Source organism: Bubalus kerabau, chromosome 5 (genome assembly GCF_029407905.1).
Source record: "Bubalus kerabau isolate K-KA32 ecotype Philippines breed swamp buffalo chromosome 5, PCC_UOA_SB_1v2, whole genome shotgun sequence".
NCBI lineage: Eukaryota > Metazoa > Chordata > Mammalia > Artiodactyla > Bovidae > Bubalus > Bubalus kerabau.
In genome coordinates, this window is record NC_073628.1 from 14,781,004 (window position 1) to 14,803,724 (window position 22,721).

A 22,721-nucleotide genomic window follows, 5' to 3' on the forward strand; every position below is an offset into this window, starting at 1 on the left:
GTCTGTGTCACAGCATGCAGGATCTTTTCATTGCAGCATCCCGGGTCTTTTAGCTGCGGCGTATGGGATTCTGACTAAGGGTTGAACCTGGGCCCCGTGCATCAGGAGCTCAGAGTCTTAGCCATTGGACCCTCAGGGAAGTCCCACTTTGGGGTCTGCTGTCAGGCTGGAGTCAGGACTCTGGAGGGGGAAGTGAGATGAGGGGACTCCCCAGCAGCTGACTCTCCACGGGCTGAAAGCACGCGCCAGGACACTACTAGTCCATAGGGCACTTTGTGCAAATGGGGAAGGTACCTCTTCATTAAGATAAGGTGTTTTAAGTTAGTGTGTATATACCACTGAGCCACCTGACTAGCTCTCTCTCTCGGGTACAGGTGAGTCACGTTTCCAGAGCCCCAGACAGCAGCACGTGGGTCCATACACTCTTCTATTCATTCACCCATGAGTGCTGAGGCGTCTACACTTCAGCTGCAGCATCCACACTCTCCACTGCTCCCCTTGCTCCTTGGGGCAACTGTGTCAGAGTCAGAGCTTTGGGGAAGGGGCCAAAGTTGGACCTCCAAGGGTTCTGTGACTGAGGCACCAATTTAGAACAGCAGACCCGGGATCAATCCCTGGGTCGGGAAGATCCCCTGGAGAAGAAATAGCAACCCACTGCAATATTCCTGCCTGGAGAATCCCATGGACAGAGGAGCCTGGTGGCTCCAGTCCATGGCGTCACAGAGTCGGACACGACTGAGTGGCTAACACTGAACAGTGCACCTCCACCAGGAGTCACAGTAAAAGTGCACCCTGCACTGCACCAAGGTTGAAGGATGCCGTGTCCCAGGAAATGATTTATGAATTAAAAAAAAAGACATCAATAAATGAAAGTGAGGAGTAAAGAAGGGAGAAGGTGACTGTTCATTCTGGACCAGCAACAGTGCTGGGCATGGGCTTCTGTAAGTTTCTGGGAGAAGGAAAGCGTCAACTGAAATGGCTCCTCCTCGTCACTGAAACAGACTGTCTGTTTCTGGGCAAAATCAGCTACATCTTCCTACGAGGGTACAGGGGGCACCATCACTGTGGTGTTGGTGGGGGAGGTGGGGTTGGCAGAGCTGGTGATGACGTTGACATAGCCAGTGGTACCGTTAGTAGCGTTGAAGGGGCCGGTGGGAGTGTTGGCTGGGTTGGCAATGACTATGGTCGGAACCTCTGTCCTGTTCTGAAAGACAAAAGGATATGAGGCCATCAACTTCCCCTGTGGTCAGTTGCAAAAATGGCCACAAATTCTTCCCCTTCCTGTTGCCATGCCCTTGGGTAGACCCTCCCTCACTGATGCTGGTCTTAGTCATGGAACTTCCCTGGGTCAATGGACCAACAGTGAAAATGTGAAGCATCAGAGATCTGAGAAATGTTTGCAAATCCAGGCTTGCTCTCTCACTGCTCTTCTAAATGCTGAGGCTGCCATGTAAAGAAGACTGGGCTGGCCCCCTGGGTGATGAGAGAAAAGTAGGCCAGTTGGCCCTGTTGGTAGGTGACGTGCCAACTGCCAGACATACAATCGAGAGCATTCAAGACAATCCAGTTAGCAGGCAACTCACCAACCGACTGTAGACTCACAGTGAGTCCAGCAGAGGTCAGCTGAGCTGGCCCAAACCAGAAGAACTACCCAGCAGACCCAGAGAATCATCAACTACAGAAGCAGCTATGTTTAAGGGGCTAAGTCTATGGGATTGTTTGATATGTAGCAAAAGCTGATGTACAGAGAAATCGGTAGCTAGAAGCAGGATAACAAAATCTAACATGTGCCTTGGATTTGGGACTGGATGGCCAGTGAGGCTGGAGAAGTAGCCAGGAAACTGGCATAACAGGCTAGATGTATAATTACCCACGGTATGTAGTGGTGAAGGACTGTCGCATTTTGGAAGACAGAAAATGCACCTGAAAACTTTTGCCTCTTGCTACGGAGACCAGGGTTTCCTGCATTGCAGGCAGATTCTTTACCTTCTGAGCCACTAGGGAAGCCCTGATAAAGGAGATCACCGGGCATTATATGGGAATGTCAGTTGCTTGCTCCTAGCTGCATATGGTAAAGTACCATAAGGAAGAGATCATATAAAGACTGATTCATTTCACAAGTAATATTTAGAGGGGAAAAAAAGAGGGCCTGGGACCTGAAAAATTAGAAAATAAAATTGTGTCTTATTTCCAGGTTCCTCACAGATAAATGACATTTGAAGTAAAAGTAGGCCTGAGAACAAAGATCAAACCAAGATGTCTCTATACAACTCTTTGTTAAGATCTACAAAAGGTTTAAGGCAGTGACTAGCAGACCCTTTCAGCTAGACAGAGAAGCTTCTAAGAATTTTAAGGGCATGGTCCCACAGAAACTTAATCCCAAAATAGATACTCTAAAAGAGAGAGGAATGTCTGGAACATAATCTCAGGTGTGATTTTTGTCAAACAGTAAGAACCATAATCTGATAAAACATTCTCACTGTTTTAAAGGAAACTGTGTCAGCAAACAGACCATCGTCTTGGATTAACTTGGAGCTGCTCAAACTGCAAAAGGGCCTTTGGGTCCTACTTTCTTCATACAGGAGGCAGTCTGAGAGAGCTATTCTTCTTCCTCAAGATGAAAAAGGTGGACCATTTCATATGGAAAATGGGTCACTTCTTATGGAAAAGAAAAAATGTTTTCAAGCGTGGAGCCAAGAGTTCAGAGGATGGAGTCAAGGTTGCAGAGAGCCTAGATGGAAGCACTAGAGAACCGTGATCTGGGCAGACTCTCCCGGGGAGTAGAATTGGCCTCTCATCAAGGCACACTCCCCGGCCCTGGGATGGGCTAATAGCCAGCTGGCCCTAGGGTGTCAGGATTGTTATGGAGCCGTGACTGCCCTGTCTTCCTCTTATCAAACGGGAGGGCACATTGAATCCCTGAATCTGGGGTTGGCCAGGTGACTTACTTTGGCCAAAGAGACATTAAAGAATATGACATGGGCAGGCACTTAAAAGTCTGTGCCTGTGGGGCTGGCTGCGTCTCACTGCTCTTGGAATCCAGCTACCCTAAGAAGCTCAGGCTAACCTCCTAGAGGAAGTGACACCACTTGGAGCAGAGATGGACTTTTCCTCGAAGATTCTGGTTGGTCAGCTGGTGCCAACCTGGCAGCTGCTACACCTGTCTGAATGTGATACCATGCAGGGCTCTATGGGGCTCCTGGGCACAAGGCCTTTCTGTGTCCCTCATCTCTTTGATTATAGGAAACAGCCTTCATTCAGGTCCCCTGACCTTTCCTGAGTTCCAATGGGCAGATTCAAACAGTTGTTAATTAGGGAGGGGACAGGAGGAGATGCAAGACCAGGGAGAAATAAAACAGTCAAGAGCAGCCTTGGGCAGGGTCCTATTTCCCCATCAGTGGATACGCACAATATCTTTGAGCTATTTTACAGATACTGAAACCCCCACCAGGTGAGAGAAGTTAATGATTAACAGTAATGTACCGTCCACAAGCATGTAGACCCCAGACCAGTTGGACCTGAAGGTTGATGGTGCTGGCTTCTACTTACCTGACCACCAACCCATCAGAAGAACGTCCACAAGCCGATCACATCCTCTTTCATCAATTATGATAAAACTTCCCACTATCTTCCCCAAGTTGGGACACAACAGTTTTGATGAGGGCATTAGGCCAATGTGACCATCACCCCCCGCCAACCCTTTGCCTGGCACAATAATAAAGCTATTCTTTTCTACTTCACCCACAACTCTGTCTCTGAGATTCAATTCAGCACCAGTGTATAGAGAAGCTGAGCTTTTGGTATCAAGTGGGTCCATCTGAGGCCAGCAGAAGACCCACTGGTCACACAGAGACTCAGAATTATGAGCTAAAGAAATGGTTGCTGTTTTAAGCTGCTGAGTTTTCCAGCAGTTTCTTTTGCAGCAAAACTCCACAGATACACCCTCTTTGTGATGGACTGAATATTTGTACGTTGGAATCTTAACCCTCAATCTGATGGTATCCAAAGGTGGGGCCTTTGGGAGGTAATTAGGTCATAAGGGGGCTTCCCAGGTGGCACTGGTGGTAAAGAGCCCACCAGCCAATGCAGGAGACACAGGAGACGTGGGTTCAATCCCTGGGTCTGGAAGATCCCCTGGAGGAGGGCATGGCAACCCACTCCAGTTTTCCTGCCTGGAGAATCCCACGGACAGAGGAGCTTGGCGAGCTACTATCAATGGAGTTGCAAAGAGTCAGACACAACTGAAGCAACTTAGCATGCTCGCAGGTCATGAGAGGGGAGCGGTCATGAATGGGTTTAGTGCCCTTAGAGAGACAGATGCCAGAGAGCTCTCCCTGTCTTTCTGTAAAATAGGGAAGCTATAATAAGAAGACAGCCATCCGAAAGCTAGGAAGAGAGTTCTCACCACAACCTGACCATCCAGGTACCCCGATCTGAGACTCCTAGACTGTGAGAAATAATTATAAGCCATGCAGCCTGTGGTATATTTGTTATAACATTCTCAACCAACTAAGATGTCCTCTCAGGCCCCACTTCTCCCAATGTCCGGTCACCTCTGCTACCCCCAGAACACTCTCTAATTCCTGGAGCAGGGCCCAACACTCACCACAAACTGGTTCCAACATGTAGCCTGGCACCCAAAATGCGAGACCACACAAGTGAGGCAGAACTCCAGCAGGACGAAGGGGAGGAGACCACCGGAAATTGTCTTCACGTTAATCTAGGGGCAGAGAGGAATGGGAAGGGTTTTGTCACAGAGGTGACTGTCCTGTGACCATCCATGCCTGTAGGGCTCATCTTAGGCAAGCACCACATGCCTCAGCTGGAGAGGCCCAGACCCTCTGGCATGTACTCCATGAGCAGTTGCTATGGGTGCCCCTCTCACATGCCCCCATGGTACCTTTGAGGGCATGACAGCCAGACTTCCAACTACTGGCACCTGCGTTTCTTTGCCTTGGGGCTTTCTCTGGCCCTTGGTGCCCACTTTGCTCTTCATACAACAAGTTTAAAATTCCGGGAGGATTTCAGATCAGCGGTCTATCAATGACTGACAGGGGCTAGTGGATAAATACACTAGATTCTCACCCCTGGGCTGGGAGGGCGTGACTGAAGCATGTGTCTGCACTGCTTTCCCAGGTGAGTTCTCAGTGTTGGATGAGGTCACCTGGGGGAAGTCCTCTGACAGGTGGACCCAGGCAATTGGAGGTCTTCACCCCTCCCCTTGGAATGCACTTCTGCAGTGGGAGTCATTTTTGAGGATGCAGCCTTGAGAGTAGGTGGTGTTAAGACCATCTGGACTGGATGCAATTGCGTTTGTAGGATTCTGATGGGCAGTGCAGAGGTCAACTCATCTTGCAGTGGCCCAAGACAAGCCTCATACATCAGTTCCTTGTCTTATTAGACCTGCCACCTGCCAGTCTGGCATGGCTGCCTCTTTGGTCAGTCTCCCCCTGCCCTCCAGGGGTGGGGACTGGTTTAGGAACCAACACTCAGGGTAAGTGGCTTGATTACATCATATCTTTACTGGTCCCTTCTCTTCCCCACCCCATTTCTCATCACCCTGCTGGCACTTGCTTCCTCCCCCAAATAAGCTACTTGTCTCAGAGTCAGTTCTGGGACTTCCCTGGTGTTCCAGTGGTAAAGAATCTGCCTGCCAATGCAGGGGACATGGGTTTGATCCCAGGTCTGGGAAGATTCCACATGCTTTGGGGTAACTAAGCCCGTGTGCCACAACTACCGAGCTTGCCCTCTGGAGCCCACATGCCACAACTATCAAAGCCCTTGAGCCCTAGAACCTGTGTTCTGCAGCAAGAGAAGTCACTGCAATGAGAAGTCCACGCTCTGCAACTAGAGAGTAGCCCCTGCTGACTGCAATTAGAGAAAACCTGCACAGAGCAATGAGACCCAGTGCAGCCAATTAAAAAAAAAAAAAGTCAGCTATGGGAGGAACCCAAAGTGAGACCCACCTCACAAGCACCCTGGCACATGTGTGGCATTTGATGCCCCCAGGAGTAGTTTTCAATCAGTGATGGTGGGAATTGGTGGGCGAGTACCCCAGGCCCCTCACCCAGGACAGGATGTAACTCTGAGGCAGTGTCCTCTCTGTCTGCTAGAGTCCCAGCAGGATTAAGCTCCGGCAGTGACTTGCTTGGTGACACCCTTTATCTGTGCCTTCCTTTCCTTGTTCATCTTATTCTCTCCCCTACCAGTATTTCCTAAGGGAACTTCTGAAATAAATGACTTGCTCCTGAATCCCTGATTCAGCATCTGCTTCTGGGGGCCCCAGATAAGAGGAGAACCTGGGGACAGCACCTTCTGTTCTTGCCACCAGCTGTCCCTCCCTCAACAGCTTCCTGGGGGCAGGTGGCCTTGAGGTCTGACTGTGGCTACTGCCCCACCTGCTTGCCTTGGCGTTTGCTGCCTCCAAGCAGGAACAGAACAGGTTCAAGGAGGGGCCACCTGGCTCCAGCTATCTGAGTCTCAGATAAAATGGGATCTATCTCACCTGCCTCAGAAGTCAGGGGTTTTGGTGAGGGTTACACATTTTGGGATGCTTTCAAACTGTGTGCTGGAGAAGACTCTTGAGGGTCCCTTGGGTAGCAAGGAGATCAAACCCATTAATCCTAAAGGAAGTCAACCCTGAATATTCATTGGAAGGACTGATGCTGAAGCTGAAGCTCCAATACTTTAGCGACCCGATGCAAAGAGCTGACTCATTGGAAAAGACCATGATCCTGCGAAGGATTGAGGGCAGGAGGAGAAGGGGACGACAGAGGGTGAGCTGGTTGGATGGCATCACCAACTCAATGGACATGAGTCTGAACAAGCTCCAGGAGATAGTGAAGGATGGGAAAGCCTGGCGTGCTGCAGTCCATGGGGTTGCAAAGAGTAGGATATGTCTGAGCGACTGAACAACAACAAATAACACATTTTAGGACCTAGGTAGGGCTGTCATACTAGGGTGGAATTTGGCTGTGATTCCTTCCTGCTCTGGAACAGCCTCGTAAACAAGCCTCCCCGATCTTTCGGAAGCCTGGGATGCTGATAGTCTGGATCCTCACCGTCAGGCTAAAGCACAGATCCATGATGAGAAGCAAGACCCCAGCCAGGGAAACGATAGCGCTGACCACGTTCATGCCAATGCTGCCATGCACCTGGAAGGAGCAGGGGGAGAGGCACCGGTGAGTTGAGTCTGAAGCCGGGCTTGTGGGGACTCTCAGGGAGCAGGATGAAAGGGGATCCTGGGCAGGAAAGAGGTAGGTTGTGGAGAAACCAGCTTATCCTAAGCTCACTGAGGTGAGATTATTCTTTATTCAATAGGCAGAGTCCATCTGGGCCAGGGGCTGTATTTGTTTGGGGAAATACCTCCATAAGTAGCTGCTGGTGCAGGAAATGAGATTCAAAAGCCAGATTGGGAGGAGAGGTGGCAAGGATGCGGAGTGCGGAGCTGCTCTGTGGAAGAAATGAGCAGGGATGGGGGTGATGGTGGCAGGGGCCATGAATTGGGATTAGAGGATTGCCTTGAGAGAAGGGAGAGGAAAGTTCCAGTCCTGCTGGAGGGAGCTGGAGTCTGGGCTGGCAGGATTGGCTAGGGAGGGTTTTCAGAACCAGAAAGTCTAGTACTCCATTTTAAGGGATCTTCTGCCCAGTGTCAGGATGCTGAAATCCTCCAATCACTCATGATGCCCCCTGCTCAACTGCCTCCCCTGGAGGATGGCTCATGGGGATGGAGATGGGGAGGGAAAGACTGTGTCCACCTGTGGGCGGAGGCTGGGAAGGCTGGCAAGCAGAGTAGAGATGGAAGTAGACACTTCATCTGGAAGTCAATCATCAGAACCAGGGGGGACTGGGAGCCCCAGAGGAATTGGTAGGCATCTTGGAGAGGTCATTAGATTTCCCAGAAGATGTAGGACAAGAGTTCAATCCACTTTTGTTCATCGATTAAGGAGCACTGTGAGCTTGGCTGAAGTTGGGGGCCCTGGGGAAGGGGCTCTTAATCCCATTGAAGGGGATGGAGTAAGGCAGACTGAGGGGCAGCAGACATTCACCTTGCAGACAAAGGACTGACCATTGGAAACCCTCCACGGGACAACCCAGCCCCCTAGCTAACCCATGGCTTTCCCATTGAAAAGGCAGAAGAGACAAGAAGCCCTGTGGAGTACATGGAGAGGGGCAGGAAGGACCTGGAGCCAGGGATGAGAGGAGGGCCCTTAGAAGCTCTACATTTATCCCTAAGCTTCTTAGAGGCCGCAACAAAAACAAAACATTCATAGGTGTATCTCTGGCTGTTGAGACAAAGGATGACATTCTGATGGTGCAAGGGGTCCTGTGTCCTATGGTTTGAACTCTGACCTGTTCAAGGCACACACTCCCCTCATTTTTCTAGGTCTAGCCAAAGGGGAGGGCAGGGGGTGCCTTACAGAGGTGGCTGAAATGTGCACACATTTCCACTTGGCCTCTACCTGACCTTCTGCTTAATTCAGAGCACCCCAAGGTCGTGGTGCTGTGACTACTTGGCCATTTGCCAAAATGCCAAGTGTTTGAGTAGTTAAATGCAATAGGTGAAGGCACAGCGGTGGGATCAGAGGGCTCTGGGTTTAAACCCCAGCTTGGCCACATTCCCGCTGTGTGATCTTAAGTCCAGTCACCCGACCTTTCTGTGACTCGGTTTCCTCTTCTACAGAATGAGGATCACAGAACTTTGTAGGCCTGTGGGGACTGAATGAAGTAAGGTATGTAAGAGCGCTGAACCCTGGGGCCAGGACCAGGCCACTCTGGGAGGCTACTTGGAGGCCCCTGGAGAGTCACATTCTAACATTCTAACATTGAAGGATGATGAAAGATGGAATTACAACTCACCATGCAAGAACTGTGGTCCTTTTCAGCCTCCACTGAGAGCGATCCAGAGATGATAAACTACGCAGACAAAAAGGAGTAAGAGCAGTTGTACAGTGTGTTGAAAAGACCACAGTCCATTCAGAGGTGTAGCTCTGAGTCTTTAAGGCCTACATGCCTTGTTTCTTAAGATGGGCATGTCTGTTTACCTCCTCTCAACATTTTCACTATCCCAATGGTTAGATGCCACAATACCCGAACTCTCTGTGTCTAGGTTAAAATCTTTTCCCCTAAAAGCCTAAATTTTGTTTCAGGATACTAGACATCTTATTTTTGTGTCTGGTCCCCATTGGGCCCACTGCCTGGGCACAGGCATCGCCCAAACTCATGGATCATCTGGCCTCCCGCCACCCTATTCTCGACTGTGATCTTGGAAAAGCAGGGACAGGGTAGTAGGGTGAGCAGAGCCTTGGGGCTGGGAGACGGGAGACCTAGGCTTCTGCTCCACTCTTGCTCCTAACTCACCTTGCTGTGACCCTAGGCAAGTTGCTGCTCCAGCCCGGGGGTCCTAACTGGCCCTAGATGCTGCGAGGCAGGTGACGGATGTGTGAACCCAGAGGCAGGAAGAATTTGGTCCAGTTATGAGAGCCCTGAACTGAGGGGGCCTGGGCTCCATCAGGACTTTCTTCCAACCTTTCCTGGCTGTGAGCCTGTAGTCATCTTGCCTAACCTCTCTGAGCCCCCGTCTTCTCATCTGGCAAATGGACATGAACAAACAAACCCTGCTCCTTCTATCTACAAGAGGGTCATGTGATTCTGTAGTTGTTTGGTTGCTAAGTAGTGTCTGATTCTTTGCGACCCCATAGACTGCAGCGTGACTCCCCTGTCCTTCACTCTCTCCTGGAGTTTGCTCAAGTTCCATATCCATTGAGTCGATGATGCTGTCTAACCATCTCATCCTCTGCTGCCCCCTTCTCCATTTGCCTTCAATCTTTCCCAGCAACAGGGCATGGGAGAATAAGGGTGGAGTTATAAATGATTTACATATTTACATTTACACCAAATGAGAACCCCAAGAGGGTGGAATAATTAAAGCACGTGATTAGTTTGTGAGTAGCTGAAAGTTCCTTAGAGGCAGGGGGCGAGTTGCTGGAGCACGGGGTCCGGGCCGGGTCCTTAATCCTGTCCTGCACCTACAGTCTTAGGTGGCTGACTCTGGGCTCCCAGAGCCCTAATATTGGGAGTGCATTCCAGGCTCTTTCTTCCTTCACTCCCCCATCCCGGTCTGGTAACTCAGAACCCAGATGGAAGCCACAGGGCCTTGTACTCACGAATATTCCTCCCCAGACCAGGTACCCTGATATTGCGGAATAAGATTTTTCATCATACAGTGAAGGATTGATGGCAGTGAAGATGTGAGTCAGGCCGATGAGAATCTGGATGGCCTGCAGGGAGGACAAGGCATCGTGAGAAAGAGCAGAGCTGGGGGCCTGGGGGACTGTAGCTCCCTCAGTAGCCCAGACTGTACCCCAGAATCCCTGAGCATGACTGCTGTTGGGGCCAAAATCTCTCGGGGTGGGGTCCATGTCAAGGTGGTGTTTTGAAGCTCCACAGATGATGGCAATGTACACTCAGAATTGCGAGCCATGGACATAAACGGAAGATGGAGGGGTAGGGGATAGAACAGATCAGGATGGCTTTCCCTTTGGACTCTGCACCTGCAGGCTTGCCGAGAAGTTGCCTGGGCGGGGGCTTTGGCAGCATACCAGACGGGCTTGAATCCTGGCTCTGGCATGGCCTCAGGCAAGCACTCTCCCTGTGTCTCTCCCTAAGACGTATCTGGCTTGCGGGGTTGCTGTAGACAGGGGTCCCCAACCTCCAGAATCTAATGCCTAATGATCTGAGGTGGAGCTGATGTAACAATAACAGAAATCAAGAGTACAATAAACATAATGCTCTTGAAATATAATGCTCATCCTGAAACCATTCCCCCTACCCTGCTGCTGCTGCTGCTGCTAAGTCGCTTCAGTCGTGTCCGACTCTGTGCGACCCCATAGAGGGCAGCCCACCAGGTTCCTCTGTCCATGGGATTTTCCAGGTAAGAGTACTGGAGTGGGCTGCCATTGCTTTCTACATTCCCCCCACCCCGCCTGTGGAAAAATTGTCTTTCAGGAAACCGGTCCCTGGTGCCAAAAAAGGTTAGGAACCACTGGTTGCAGAGATTAGAAAGAGGGCCCTATGGAGACTTCTCTGGCAATAGAGTGGTTAAGACTCTGCCTTTCAATGCAGGAGGCACGGGTTCAATCCCTAGTTAGGGAACTAAGATCCCATGTGTCACAAGGCATGGCCACATTTTTTTCTTTTTTTTTTTTTTAAGTGCCCATAAAGCTTATAGATAGGTCCTGACACTTGGGAGGTGTTTGCAAGCCCTCCACCCACACCTTTCCTAGGCCCCACCCCTGTGTATTCCCTGCTGTGGGATCCTCAGTGCCTGCAAGCCTGTGCTGTTCCTCCTTCCCACCTGCTTTTCTTCCACTTCTGTCTGAAAGGTACTGGCTTCACCCTCATCCTACTGAAATCCCATCTTTCTTTCAACGACCAAATACATCCTTTTACTGACATCCCCACATTCAGGACAAAATACCTCCTGTTTGGGGATCCTGCAGCACTTGCTATACCTGAAGATTTAGTGTGACATTTGACTTCTTCAGGCCTCAGGTTGCTCAGGGGTCAAGTGATCAGTGTTGAACAGATGCGTCAGCTCTCATGCTCAATGAATCTAGAGCTTAGTGTACAGATCTGGGTTTCATGTCAACTGCTTCATCAAATAACATGCTTGATCTCATCTGTGTGCCCACTTTATCTTAAGATAAAGGCATAGCTTCTCCCAAATGAACTGTAGTTCACTAAAGGGAGTCCATGTTTTTGACCTTTCTCTATGTTTGATCAGGTTCCCCAGGCATTTGCTCTAACTTAAAATAATTCTTTCAAAAGACTTTAAAGTAATTGGAACCCAAAGTTAACAAGCATTTGTCCAGTATTAATTAATAATGAAAATAATCATAACATGAACTTATAACTACTATGTAATATCATATAATATCTTCACCTATTGAAGGTTTTGCGCACACATTTATAATCTCACTTCCTGCCTGTGACCAGGATTTCTATTCCTGATACTGTTGTTCAAAGAAAACTTCCCATACTGAGGTTTGGGGAAGTCATTCTGGTTTATACACATTATGCTAACTAAAACAGCCTATTTGTGGCCTATCAAACCTCCACTGTACATTTGCTTTAATTATTAAAGAAAAGGGCACATTGACCAGAAGTAAAGAATGTCTATGTTAAATAAATATTAGGAATTTCTCTGCTGGTCCAGTGGTTACGGCTCTACGCTTTCATTGATGAGGGTGAGTTCAATCCCTGGTCAGGGACTAAGACCCTGAAAGCTATGCACCTTGATCCCCCCTAAAAAAAATTCACCTGGGAAATTTTGGGACTTCTGTGGTGGTCTAGTAGCTAAGACTCTGTGCTCCCAATGCAAGGAGCCATCTGATCCCTCGTCAGGGAACTAGATACCACATGCCACAACTAAAAAAAGATCTAACAAGCTGCAACTAAGACCTGGCACAGCCCAAAAAAAAAGACAAAGAGACATGAAATGCCTCCCTTCCTGGGATGCCAACGCTGGTGCTCCTTCAATGATAAGCCTCCCTTCCCAGGTGCATTGGCTCAGATGGTAAAGAATCTGCCTGCCAATGCAGGACATGTGGGTTAGATCCCTGGGTCCAGAAGATCTGCTAGAAAAAGGAATGGCAACCCATGCCAGTATTCTTGCCTGGAGAATTCCATGGACAGAGGAGCCTGGCAGGCTACAGTCCATAAGGTTGTAAAGAGTCAGACACGACTGAGAAGCTAACACTTACCCCCAGGTGCGAAGGCCACACTGACTCCCTGTGTACATGTTGATCTGTTTTTTGTTTTTTGAAACCTTAAAGAATTTTACACTTGATCCAATGAGATATAAAACTGTGCTGACCACCCTACTTCTCCAGAGCAGTTTCTCAGAGTTATCTGAGAGGCTGTCTTCTGGGCTACACACTTCAGTTTGGCTCAAATAAAACCTTTTTCTATTCCTATTATAGATTGCTTGTTTTTACTGGCAGTGTTTTATAGAAGTTAATCCAAGATTTGATTTGGATAAGTTTTGGAGGCAAACAATCCCTTGCTCTTGGTACAGTACACTGGTTTGTCTGTCCCTGAAGGATCGACAGACAGAGGTAGGCTGGGGTGTGTGTGAGCCTGTCCTATTCTGCCCCCAGCAGGTGGTTGGGTCCTCTCAGGAGATCCGGCCAGTTTGTACTCTTCGAGAACCAGGGCAATTTATGCATGTCCTGTGGCAATTACCAGAAGGTACTGTCGTTACAACAGCCCCTCTTAGGTCATCAAGGATGGTTTCTGGACAAAAACAAGGGAGAGACTGGCCTCTGTGGAGTCGTCCTGACCCAACCTCCAGAAGCTGCCGCCTACCTTTGTGTCCTCTGCCCTCTAAATCCATTCCCTTCCTTATCCAAGTGCACTCACTACAGCCGGGCTCATGAAGGGACCCACACTGGAGAGAAAGAGAGATCACACTCACCCCCAGTGTCCTGACCTCGTCCTTTATGAATTTCTTGGGATCGAACGTAAAAAATGATCCAAATGGCATGTTCCATTGGAACTGGTTGGAGGTATACATCGGCCCAGGGGCACATGTGGGGGGATTCTGAGGGCCTCCAGGCTGGGTTTGGAGGTCTGTGGTTCCCAGTGAGTACTGGATCTCCCCAGGTGGGGTCTGCAAACCGGCCACTGCTGTCCGATGCTGAAGCACAGTGGGCGGATCCTGTGTGGCGTTCACTTCCGCTGGATTCTGGATCACCACGCGTGGCGTCTGTAAGTTTGCTCTTCCTGCATCACTCTCGGTCGCTCTGGATGTTAAGTAAGTGGCCATGCCCACAGGCTGCCCCTTGCTCCCAGGAGCCACAGGATTCCTGGCTTGGATCATGTACACATTACCTGGTGCCATAACACCAGACACAGTGTTGGCTCCAACTCCCTGCTCCATCATGATGCTCAAGTGCTGCAAAACAGGTAAGAAGGTGCATTTTCCCTCCTCTGAGAAAATTAATGTGTGCTGCATCTGACCCCATCCTTATCTTTAGCTTCATCTTCATTAAAATAAAAATCACCAAAAATAAAAACATCGAAATCATCTAGCATGATATTATACAGAATGATCTTCTTCCCTTCCTTGTAGTCTGTGTTCTTTGGGACATGTTGGTTTTTGTTTTTTGGGGGGGTTTGGATTTGCAAGACTAGGTTACCTGGGGCCCCCTTATCCCTGTAGACTCTTGTTTTCAGCTGAGGCAGTGGCTTTGTTTAGAATCCTGAGGTCAATGTTTCAATCTGCCTGCCTTAAGTATCTGAGTGATTGGATTGCCATCCTCTCCCCTGCCCTGGCCACAGCTGACGGCCTAGGGGTGGACAAGGGACCCCAGCTGGGCCTAGAACTTTCCAATCTTGGGAATGTGGAATTGGACCCAAGAACCATTTCGGATTGAGGGGGTTATACAGAGCTGGAGAGGGTCACAATTGTGTCATGTGTAGGGGTAGTAGAGAAAGTCAGTTAGAATGAAAAGAATGAAGCTGATATAGCAGGGCTGAGGGGTGGGGAGAAATAGATGAAGAAGCAGGTGGTGGGAGAGGGACAGAAATAGAGAGACAAAGAGAAGGAAATACCTTGGATCCTGATGATTTTTTACTTTTTATCCAGGTTCTCATTATCCCCAGCTGTACTCTCAGCCCTTTAAAATCTGTAGCTAATTTATAACTAGTTATGGGTTTAATCTAATGAAGCTAATTTGTGTATGACTTTTCCCTAGTGGCTTAGACAGTAAAGAATCTGCCTGCAATGCAGGAGACCCGGTTCAGTTCCTGGGTTGGGAAGATCCCCTGAGGAAGGGAATGGCTTACCCACTCCAGTATTCTTATCTGGAGAATTCCATAGACAGAGGAGCCTGGTGGGCTATAGTCCTTGGGGTTGCAAAGAGTCAGATATGACTGAGCAACTAACACTTTCACTTCATTTTTCAACATTAATTGGTTTTGGAGCGGAAAACCGGACTATCTCTTGCTACCTGTCTTCCCAGGAGGGACCATGGACAGTCATCCTTTACATCTCATGAGTCATGTCCCAGTTGGTGTTGTGGTTAGGACCATGTAGGAGTTTTGCTTATTTTTATTTATCTGGGTTTAAACCATTATGGGCCAAGGTACTGGGTATTATGATAGTGGCCACACCCTTAACAGCATGTAGTTACAACTGAGTCCTGAGCATTAGCAACAGTTGTGAAGGGAAGGGCTTGAAGTGAAACTTGGATCTCATCATGATTTGACCCCTGATAAGCTGAGTGCGTGCTGAGTCTCTTCAGTCATTTCTGACTCTTTGCGACTCTATGGACTGTAGCCTGTCAGGCTCCTCTGTCCATAGGATTCTCTAGGCAAGAATACTGGAGTGGGTTGCCATGCTCTCCTCCAAGGGAATCTTCCTGACCCAAGGATCAAACCCATGTCTCTTATGTCTCCTGCATTGGGAGGCAGGTTCTTTACCACTAGCGCCACCTGGGAAGCCCCGATAAGCTGAGAGGCTTGGAGAATTTCTTCATTATCTGTGCTCATGAGCAAGTACGCCATGGGTGGCGGCGGATAAGTAGCTTCAGACTCTGAAGACACAGCTGGAAAGGTTTCCCATTCAGGTGAGAGAAAAGGTCCCTTGTATCATTAATGTTGATATTAACTGTTAAGTGCTGCAGCTGCTGATTTTGTCTCTCCCCCTAAATGATACACTCCCTGCTGGCAGGAAACTGAATTCTACAGTTCCTAGATTCCAGATAGCATCACCGACTCAATGGGCATAAATTGAGCAAACTGGGAGACAGGGGAGGACAGAGGAGCCTAGCGTACTAGGATTGCAATGAGTCACACACGACTGAACAAAAACAACAGATTCCAGAAGTCTGCTATCAGGGAGTTTTCTGCCCAATAGAAAGTGCCTCTAAGTCGCACTTACAAAATGAATTCCATCACATCCCACCCCACCATGATCCTAATTGCTTCCAGAGGGAGAGAAACACTCCAAACTATCAATGACCAACCTGGGTTTGGCTGGCTAATTAATTGGCACTATTTAATATTAATAAGCTAAAAAATAAACTCAAAGGCAAGACAGCATCAGGGCTAAGAATTCAGACATCCTTGGGTCCTTTTCCCAGTCCCTTCATTTACTAGTTACATGACCTTGATCAAGTTGCATGAGTTCTTTAGGCTTCAGTTTCCTTATCTCTGACAGGTAGATCATAATAACATCTTTCTCAGAGGGTGTTGTCAGGGTTAAGTGAGAAACTTTCCCGCACAGAGCCTGGCACAGAGGACATACTTAGCATCTGTGTGTTATGAGTAGACACCATCCTCGGTCTTCCCTGATGGTTCAGCAATAAAGAATACACCTACAATGCAGGAGACTCAGATTTGATTCTTGGGTTGGGAAGATCCCCTGGAGGAGGAAATGGCAACCCACTCCATTCTTGTCTGGAAAATCCCATAGACAGAGGAGCCTGACAGGGCTTGTAAGAGTCAGACATGACTTAGTGATTTAAACCACCATACCACCACCAGAGACCATTCTTGGAGAAGGGCCTTTGTTTTGAACATTTTTCTTAATTGATCTCAAACTCATTTCCAGTACCTACAGCCATGGATCTAAAGTGTGGTCTCTGGACAGGTGAGACTGTTTCACTTGGGAACTTATTAGAAATGTAGATTCTCGGTCCTCTGCCTCAGTTCAGTTCAGTCAGTTCAGTCACTCAGTCATGTCCAACTCTTTGTGACTCCCATGGACTGCAGCACTCTAGGCTTCCCTGTCCATCACCAACTCCCAGAGCCTGCTCAAACTCATGTCCATTGAGTTATTGAAGCCATCCAACCATCTCATTTTCTGTCATCCCCTTCTCTTCCTGCCTTCAATCTTTCCCAGCATCAGGGTCTTTTCCAGTGAGTCAGCTCCTCACATCAGGTGGCCAAAGCATTGGAGCTTCAGCTTCAGCATCAGTCCTTCCAATGAATATTCAAGACTGATTTCCTTTAGGATTGACTGGTTTGATCTTGCAGTCCAAGGGACTCTCAAGAGTCTTCTTCAACACCACAGTTCAAAAAGCATCAGTTCTTCGGTGCTCAGCTTTCTTTATGGTCCAACTCTCACATCCATACATGACTACTGATCCTCTGCCTAGACCTACTAAATAAGAAGGGCTTCCCTGGTGACTCAGATGGTAAAGCGTCTGCCTGCAATTTGGGAGACCCGGGTTGAATCCCTGGGTCAGGAAGATCCTCTGGAGAAGAAAATGGCAACCCACTCCAGTACTCTTGCCTGGAAAATTCCATGGATGGAGGAGCCTGGTAGGCTACAGTTTATGGGTTCGCAAAGAGTCAGACACGACTGAGCAATTTCACTTTCACTAAATAAGAACCCCCCAAGTGTGGGGACCAGCTGTCTGTTTAAAAAAATTTTTTTTTTAATTGTGGTAAAAGATATATAATATAAAACATACTATTTTAACCATTTTAAGCATATTTAATTGTACAGTTCAGTGGCACTAAGTACATTCACATTGGGGTGTACATACACCCCAATATTCATTGCAGCACTTATTACAGTAGCCAGGACATGGAAGCAACCTAAATGTCCATCAACAGCTGAATGGATAAAGCAGATGTAGTACATATATACAATTGAATATTACTCAGCCATAAAAAGAATGAAATTGTGCCATTTGCAGCCATCTGTTTTAACTTACTCTCCAGGTGACTCTGAGGCTGGTGAAGTTTGAGAACCATGGTGGTATATGCATCATGGTTCTTGGTTTAATTCCTTTCTCTTGGACCCTAACAGGTAAAAATATAAACTATATAGAACTCCAAGAAATTCCCCAAATTTTTCTTATTTTAAAATCTAGGGACTTCCCTGGTGGTCCAGTGGTTAAGAATCCACCTTGCAATGCAAGGACGAGGGTTTGAGTCCTGGTTGGGGAACTAAGATCTCATATGTCCTCGAGCAGCTAAGACAGTGGGCTGTCTGATGCAGCCAAGTTAATATTAAAAAAATAATAATAACTAATTTAAAAAATCTAGCTGGTCTCTCCAGTTCTCCCATAAAAGCAACAGCTTTCACTGGTCTGTCAACTGACAGTTCAGTTACTCGCTGTGTCTCCTCATTTTTTTTTTTCCTTTTAAAAAGTATTTGTTCTTTTTCTTTTTTCTCCCACTATTCTTGATCCTACCTGCATCCCTGCAAACAGGGAGATGGAGTCTTTGAAAGTGAAATAATTTGCTTGTGGATAAATGAATTTGAGACTTGAATTTATTCTTTCTGACTGCTATCTTCTTTTCACTATTTATTTTTAAATTTTTCAAAAAGAATGCTCTCTCTGCCAGGTGACATAGGAGTGGCAGAATATTTGGCAGTGTCAACTGAGATGGACATATGCAGCATGTGCAACTTCTGCCTTGACCTTGATTTACCCCTTGCTTTCTCGGAGGAACTTCAGGTTTCCCGTAAGGGTGGTTTATAATAACAACTCCAACAAGCATCAGTGTTTAGACTCCACAGCCCTGTAGGCATCAGGCAATTCCTCTAGCTATATATCACTGCTGTGAGCATTTTGCAGACAAAGTAACTGAGGTTAAGTAACTCAGGTCATGAACACACAGCTAGGAAATGCCAAAGCTGAGATTTAAACTCTGGTCTGTCTGCCTTCAATTTTCATAATGGATACCATACAGAATGCTACAGTCTGCTACATGATATGAGAGAATGGATTATATTTCTCTCCCTTTTTCAGAACAGACTTTCTTCTTACATGCATGATAAATAATACAACTACAAACCTGGCGACTGGCAGAGGCAGCTGGATCCTGTGATAGACTCTCCTGAGACCCCTTTATTCCCCCTGCTGTCAGGAACAAAGGAGGGGGTTCTCTAGGAGCCTTTCCATCAGTTCTAGATCCGTCCTATACCTGATCACACTTTAATTACAGCTGGACTCAGGGAGGGGAGAAATGGAGATGTCCTGTGGGATTTCCCACCTTCTATCTTAAGATATCTGGGTTCACACAGAGATATGAACTATCTCTGAAACCTGTTCTGTTTCTTCACTTACCTCCTTAGCTGGCCAGACTCTGCATCTCCAAGGTTAGGTGGTTGCAAATTCTGTCTCTATGGACTGTGCTGGCTTATCTTAAATGCTTTTATAAAAAGGTATATGCATTATATACAGATCCCTGACTTATGGCGTTTCCCCAGAGACCCTACTCAGGGCCCGTCTAGGCCCCATGTCTCCCCTAGTATGGTCCAGTTTCTGTGAGGACCAAGGAGAGGAAGTCATAGATGTCTTACCTGGTCGACCCGGCGAGCCTTTCAATATTCCTTCTTCTGATCCTGTGGGCCTCTGAAACCTGGCCTAGAAATTTCTGATAAAAGAACATTTGGTTTCTCTTTGAAGCTCCAAAGTCTTGTTTGCAATTTCACTTTGAGTCAAACAATGAATCCATTCTCTGGCTTCCAAGTTCAGCTCATTTGACCTTCAGAATATTTATGGCCTTGATTGTGTAGGAATGGGGTTCCATGGGCCTTTGAGAAGTGGGCCGCTAAGATCTCATAAGCCAATAGATTTATAAGCAATTGAGGAAGTAATTAACAAGTATTTACTGAGTGTCTTCTGTGTGTCAGATGGCATGTTACATGCTGAGGTACATAGATTTCTAGAAGTTTATGACTTGGCAAGATAGAATCTAACCATTGTCAGATAATCATAGTACAGGCATACCTTGTTTCATTGTGATTGCCAGATGTTGCTTTTTTTTTTTAATCAATTGAAGGTTTGTGGTAACCCTACATTGAGCAAGTCTGTAGCACTATTTTCTCAGCAGCATTATTTTAAAATTATGGTATATTCCTTTAGACATAATGGTATTGCACACTTAATAGACTATGGTGCAGCATAAACACAACTTTTAGTTGCACTGGGAAATCAAAAAATTCAGTAGGATATTTACTTTTTGGAAGGGGTCTGGAACTGAACCCACAACATCTCTGAGTTGTGCCTGTACAAGTTATGGCTGGAAACAAACAAAGAACCAGGCCATCAGTGATAAAGTAGGTGGAAGACATGTCAAAGATTTGGGCTGGTCTCTGGAGGTTTGTGAGTGGCTGGACATTGAATAGGACATCCAACCAAGAGTGGACTTTGAAAGGAGGGTCAGGTTAAAGCTGCACAAAAGGCACAGTCTATTCCAGAAGAGTGTGAACCAGAGGCACAGGTGCATATTAAAAGGTGTCAGGAAAATCAAAACTACAGTGAGGTACCACCTCACACTGGTCATAATGGCCATCATCAAAAAATCTACAAACAATAAATGCTGGAGTGGGTGTAGAGAAAAGGAAACCCTCATTCACAGTTGGTGGGAATGCAGATTGATATAACCACTATGAAGAACAGTATGGAGGCTCCTTAAAACAGCATGGCAGTTCTAAAAACAGAACTACCTTGTGACCCAGCAATCCCACTGCTGGGCATACCCCAGTGTTCATAGCAGCACTATATAATTAGCCAGGAAAGCAACCTAAACATCCACCAACAGAAGAATGGATAAAGAAGATGCAGTACATATACACAATGGAATATTACTCAGCCATAAAAAAGCATGAAATGAAGTCATTTGTAGAGACATAGATGGACCTGGAGAATCCACACAGAGTGAAGAGTCATACAGAGTGAAGTAAATCAGAAAGAGTAAAGCAAATATCCGGTATTAACACATATATGTAAAATTTAGAAAAGTGGTATAGGTGATCTCATTTGCAAAGCAGAAATAGAGACATAGATGTAGAGAACAAATGTATGGACACCAAGGGGAAGGGGGAGGGATGGGAGGAATTGGGAGACTGGGATTGATACATATATACCTTTGATCCTATGGAGATCAAACAAGTCAATCCTAAAGGAAATCAGTCCTGAACATTCATTGGAAGGACTGATGTTGAAGCTGAAGCTCCAATACTTTGGCCACCTGATGTGAGCAACCCACTCACTGTAGCAGAAAATTCTACTCCAAAATATGCCTCTTTGGCATAATAATTACAGTTGGTTGAACCTTGAACAACACAGGGCCTAGAAGAACCAACACTCCACGTAATTGAAAATTGGATATAATTTAGAGTAAACCCTCTGTATCTGAGGTTCCACATCTGTGGATTTAACCAACCTTGGGTTGTGCAGTACTACAATGAAATAGGTCAGCAGATAAGTGGACCTGTGCAGTTCAAACCCATGTTGTTCAAGGGTCAACTGTGTTTTGGACTGATTATTTTGAGGAAGAGCAGACATAGGAAAATCTCTGAAAACAGAAGTTACCTTTTTGTAAGAGAAACATACCTTTATAAAGGAAGACTTCATTTGTAAGGATGCCTTCCTCACTGTCCCAGGAAGGAAAGGATGACAAAATCACAAGAAACTCTTTCCTGCAGAGAAGGCATGCCTTAAATCTGTGTGACAAAGCATCCTCTTGTTTACCTCCCATAATCAGCCTCCTCACATCTTCCTCTCTTTTCTCTGGAGCAGAAGATGGGATTTAAGCCTGAATTTTGAGTCAACTCTGAGTGTTACTCATTTTCCACTACATATCTTCTATGTACACAGTTTAGTTCAGTTCAGTTGCTCAGTTGTGTCCGACTCTTTGTGACCCCATGAACCGCAGCACGCCAGGCCTCCCTGTCCATCACCAACTCCCGGAGTTTACCCAAACTCATGCCCATTGAGTTGCTGATGCCATCCAACCATCTAGTCCTCTGTCGTCCCCTTCTCCTCCTGCCCTCAATCTTTCCCAGCATCAGGGTCTTTTCAAATGAGTCAGCTCTTCGCATGAGGTGGCCAAAGTATTGGAGTTTCAGCTTCAACATGAGTCCTTCCAATGAACACCCAGGACTGATCTCCTTTAGAGTGGACTGGTTGGATCTCCTTGCAGTCCAAGGGACTCTCAAGAGTCTTCTCCAACACCACAGTTCAGAAGCATCAATTCTTCGGCGTTCAGCTTTCTTTATAGTCCAACTCTCACATCCATACATGACCACTGGAAAAAACATAGCCTTGACTAGACGGACCTTTGTTGGCAAAGTAATGTCTCTGCCTTTTAATATGCTGTCTAGGTTGGTCATAACTTTCCTTCCAAGGAGTAAGCATCTTTTAATTTCATGGCTTCAATCACCATCTGCAGTGATTTTGGAGCCCCAAAAAATAAAGTCAGCCACTGTTTCCATTGTTTCCCCATCTATTTGCCATGAAGTGATGAGCCAGTTTATGTGATAAACTTCTGTTTTTCTCTTGTTAATCTGTCTTTTATTTCAGGGGCCCCAGCTGAGAATTTAGAAGAGTAGAAAAGGAAAATTATTTTTTTTCTCCTCTAAAATATCCACCCTGGTGATTCATTGGAAGACTGATGCTGAAGGTCCAATACTTAGGCCACCTGATGTGAAGAGCTGACTCACTGGAAGAGACCCTGATGCTGGGAAAGATTGAAGGCAGGAGGAGAAGGGGATGACAGAGGATGAGATGGTTGGATGGCATCACCGAATCAATGGACATGGTGAAGATGGGAGATGGGAGGTGGTGAAGGACTGGGAGATGATGAAAGACAGGGAAGCGTGGCATGCTGCAGTCCATGGGGTCCTAAAGAGTCAGACATAACTGAACAACTGAACAACAGCAAACTCTTCAAGACCCATCCTGAAACCT

General features: G+C 47.0%; 1 protein-coding gene across 3 annotated transcripts; it reads right to left on the bottom strand.

Annotated features, from left to right (window-relative positions):
- Window positions 1–232: 232 nt before the first annotated feature.
- Window positions 233–21,647, bottom strand: MS4A18 (membrane spanning 4-domains A18). Of its 3 annotated transcripts, none has more exons than XM_055583400.1 (8): window positions 21,366–21,646; window positions 19,328–19,391; window positions 13,478–13,957; window positions 10,167–10,280; window positions 8,860–8,916; window positions 7,062–7,154; window positions 4,607–4,720; window positions 233–1,204 (listed from the first exon to the last, which is right to left on the bottom strand). In XM_055583400.1, exons 3-8 carry the CDS (start codon window positions 13,943–13,945, stop codon window positions 1,037–1,039), a joined length of 1,014 nt encoding a protein of 337 aa, XP_055439375.1. In that variant the 5' UTR covers window positions 13,946–13,957; window positions 19,328–19,391; window positions 21,366–21,646; the 3' UTR covers window positions 233–1,036. The 3 variants fall into 3 exon arrangements, with proteins under 3 accessions (XP_055439375.1, XP_055439376.1, XP_055439377.1); XM_055583401.1 differs by having other exon boundaries at window positions 19,328–19,401; XM_055583402.1 differs by lacking the exon at window positions 7,062–7,154 and having other exon boundaries at window positions 21,366–21,647.
- Between the last annotated feature and the right edge of the window lie 1,074 nt (window positions 21,648–22,721).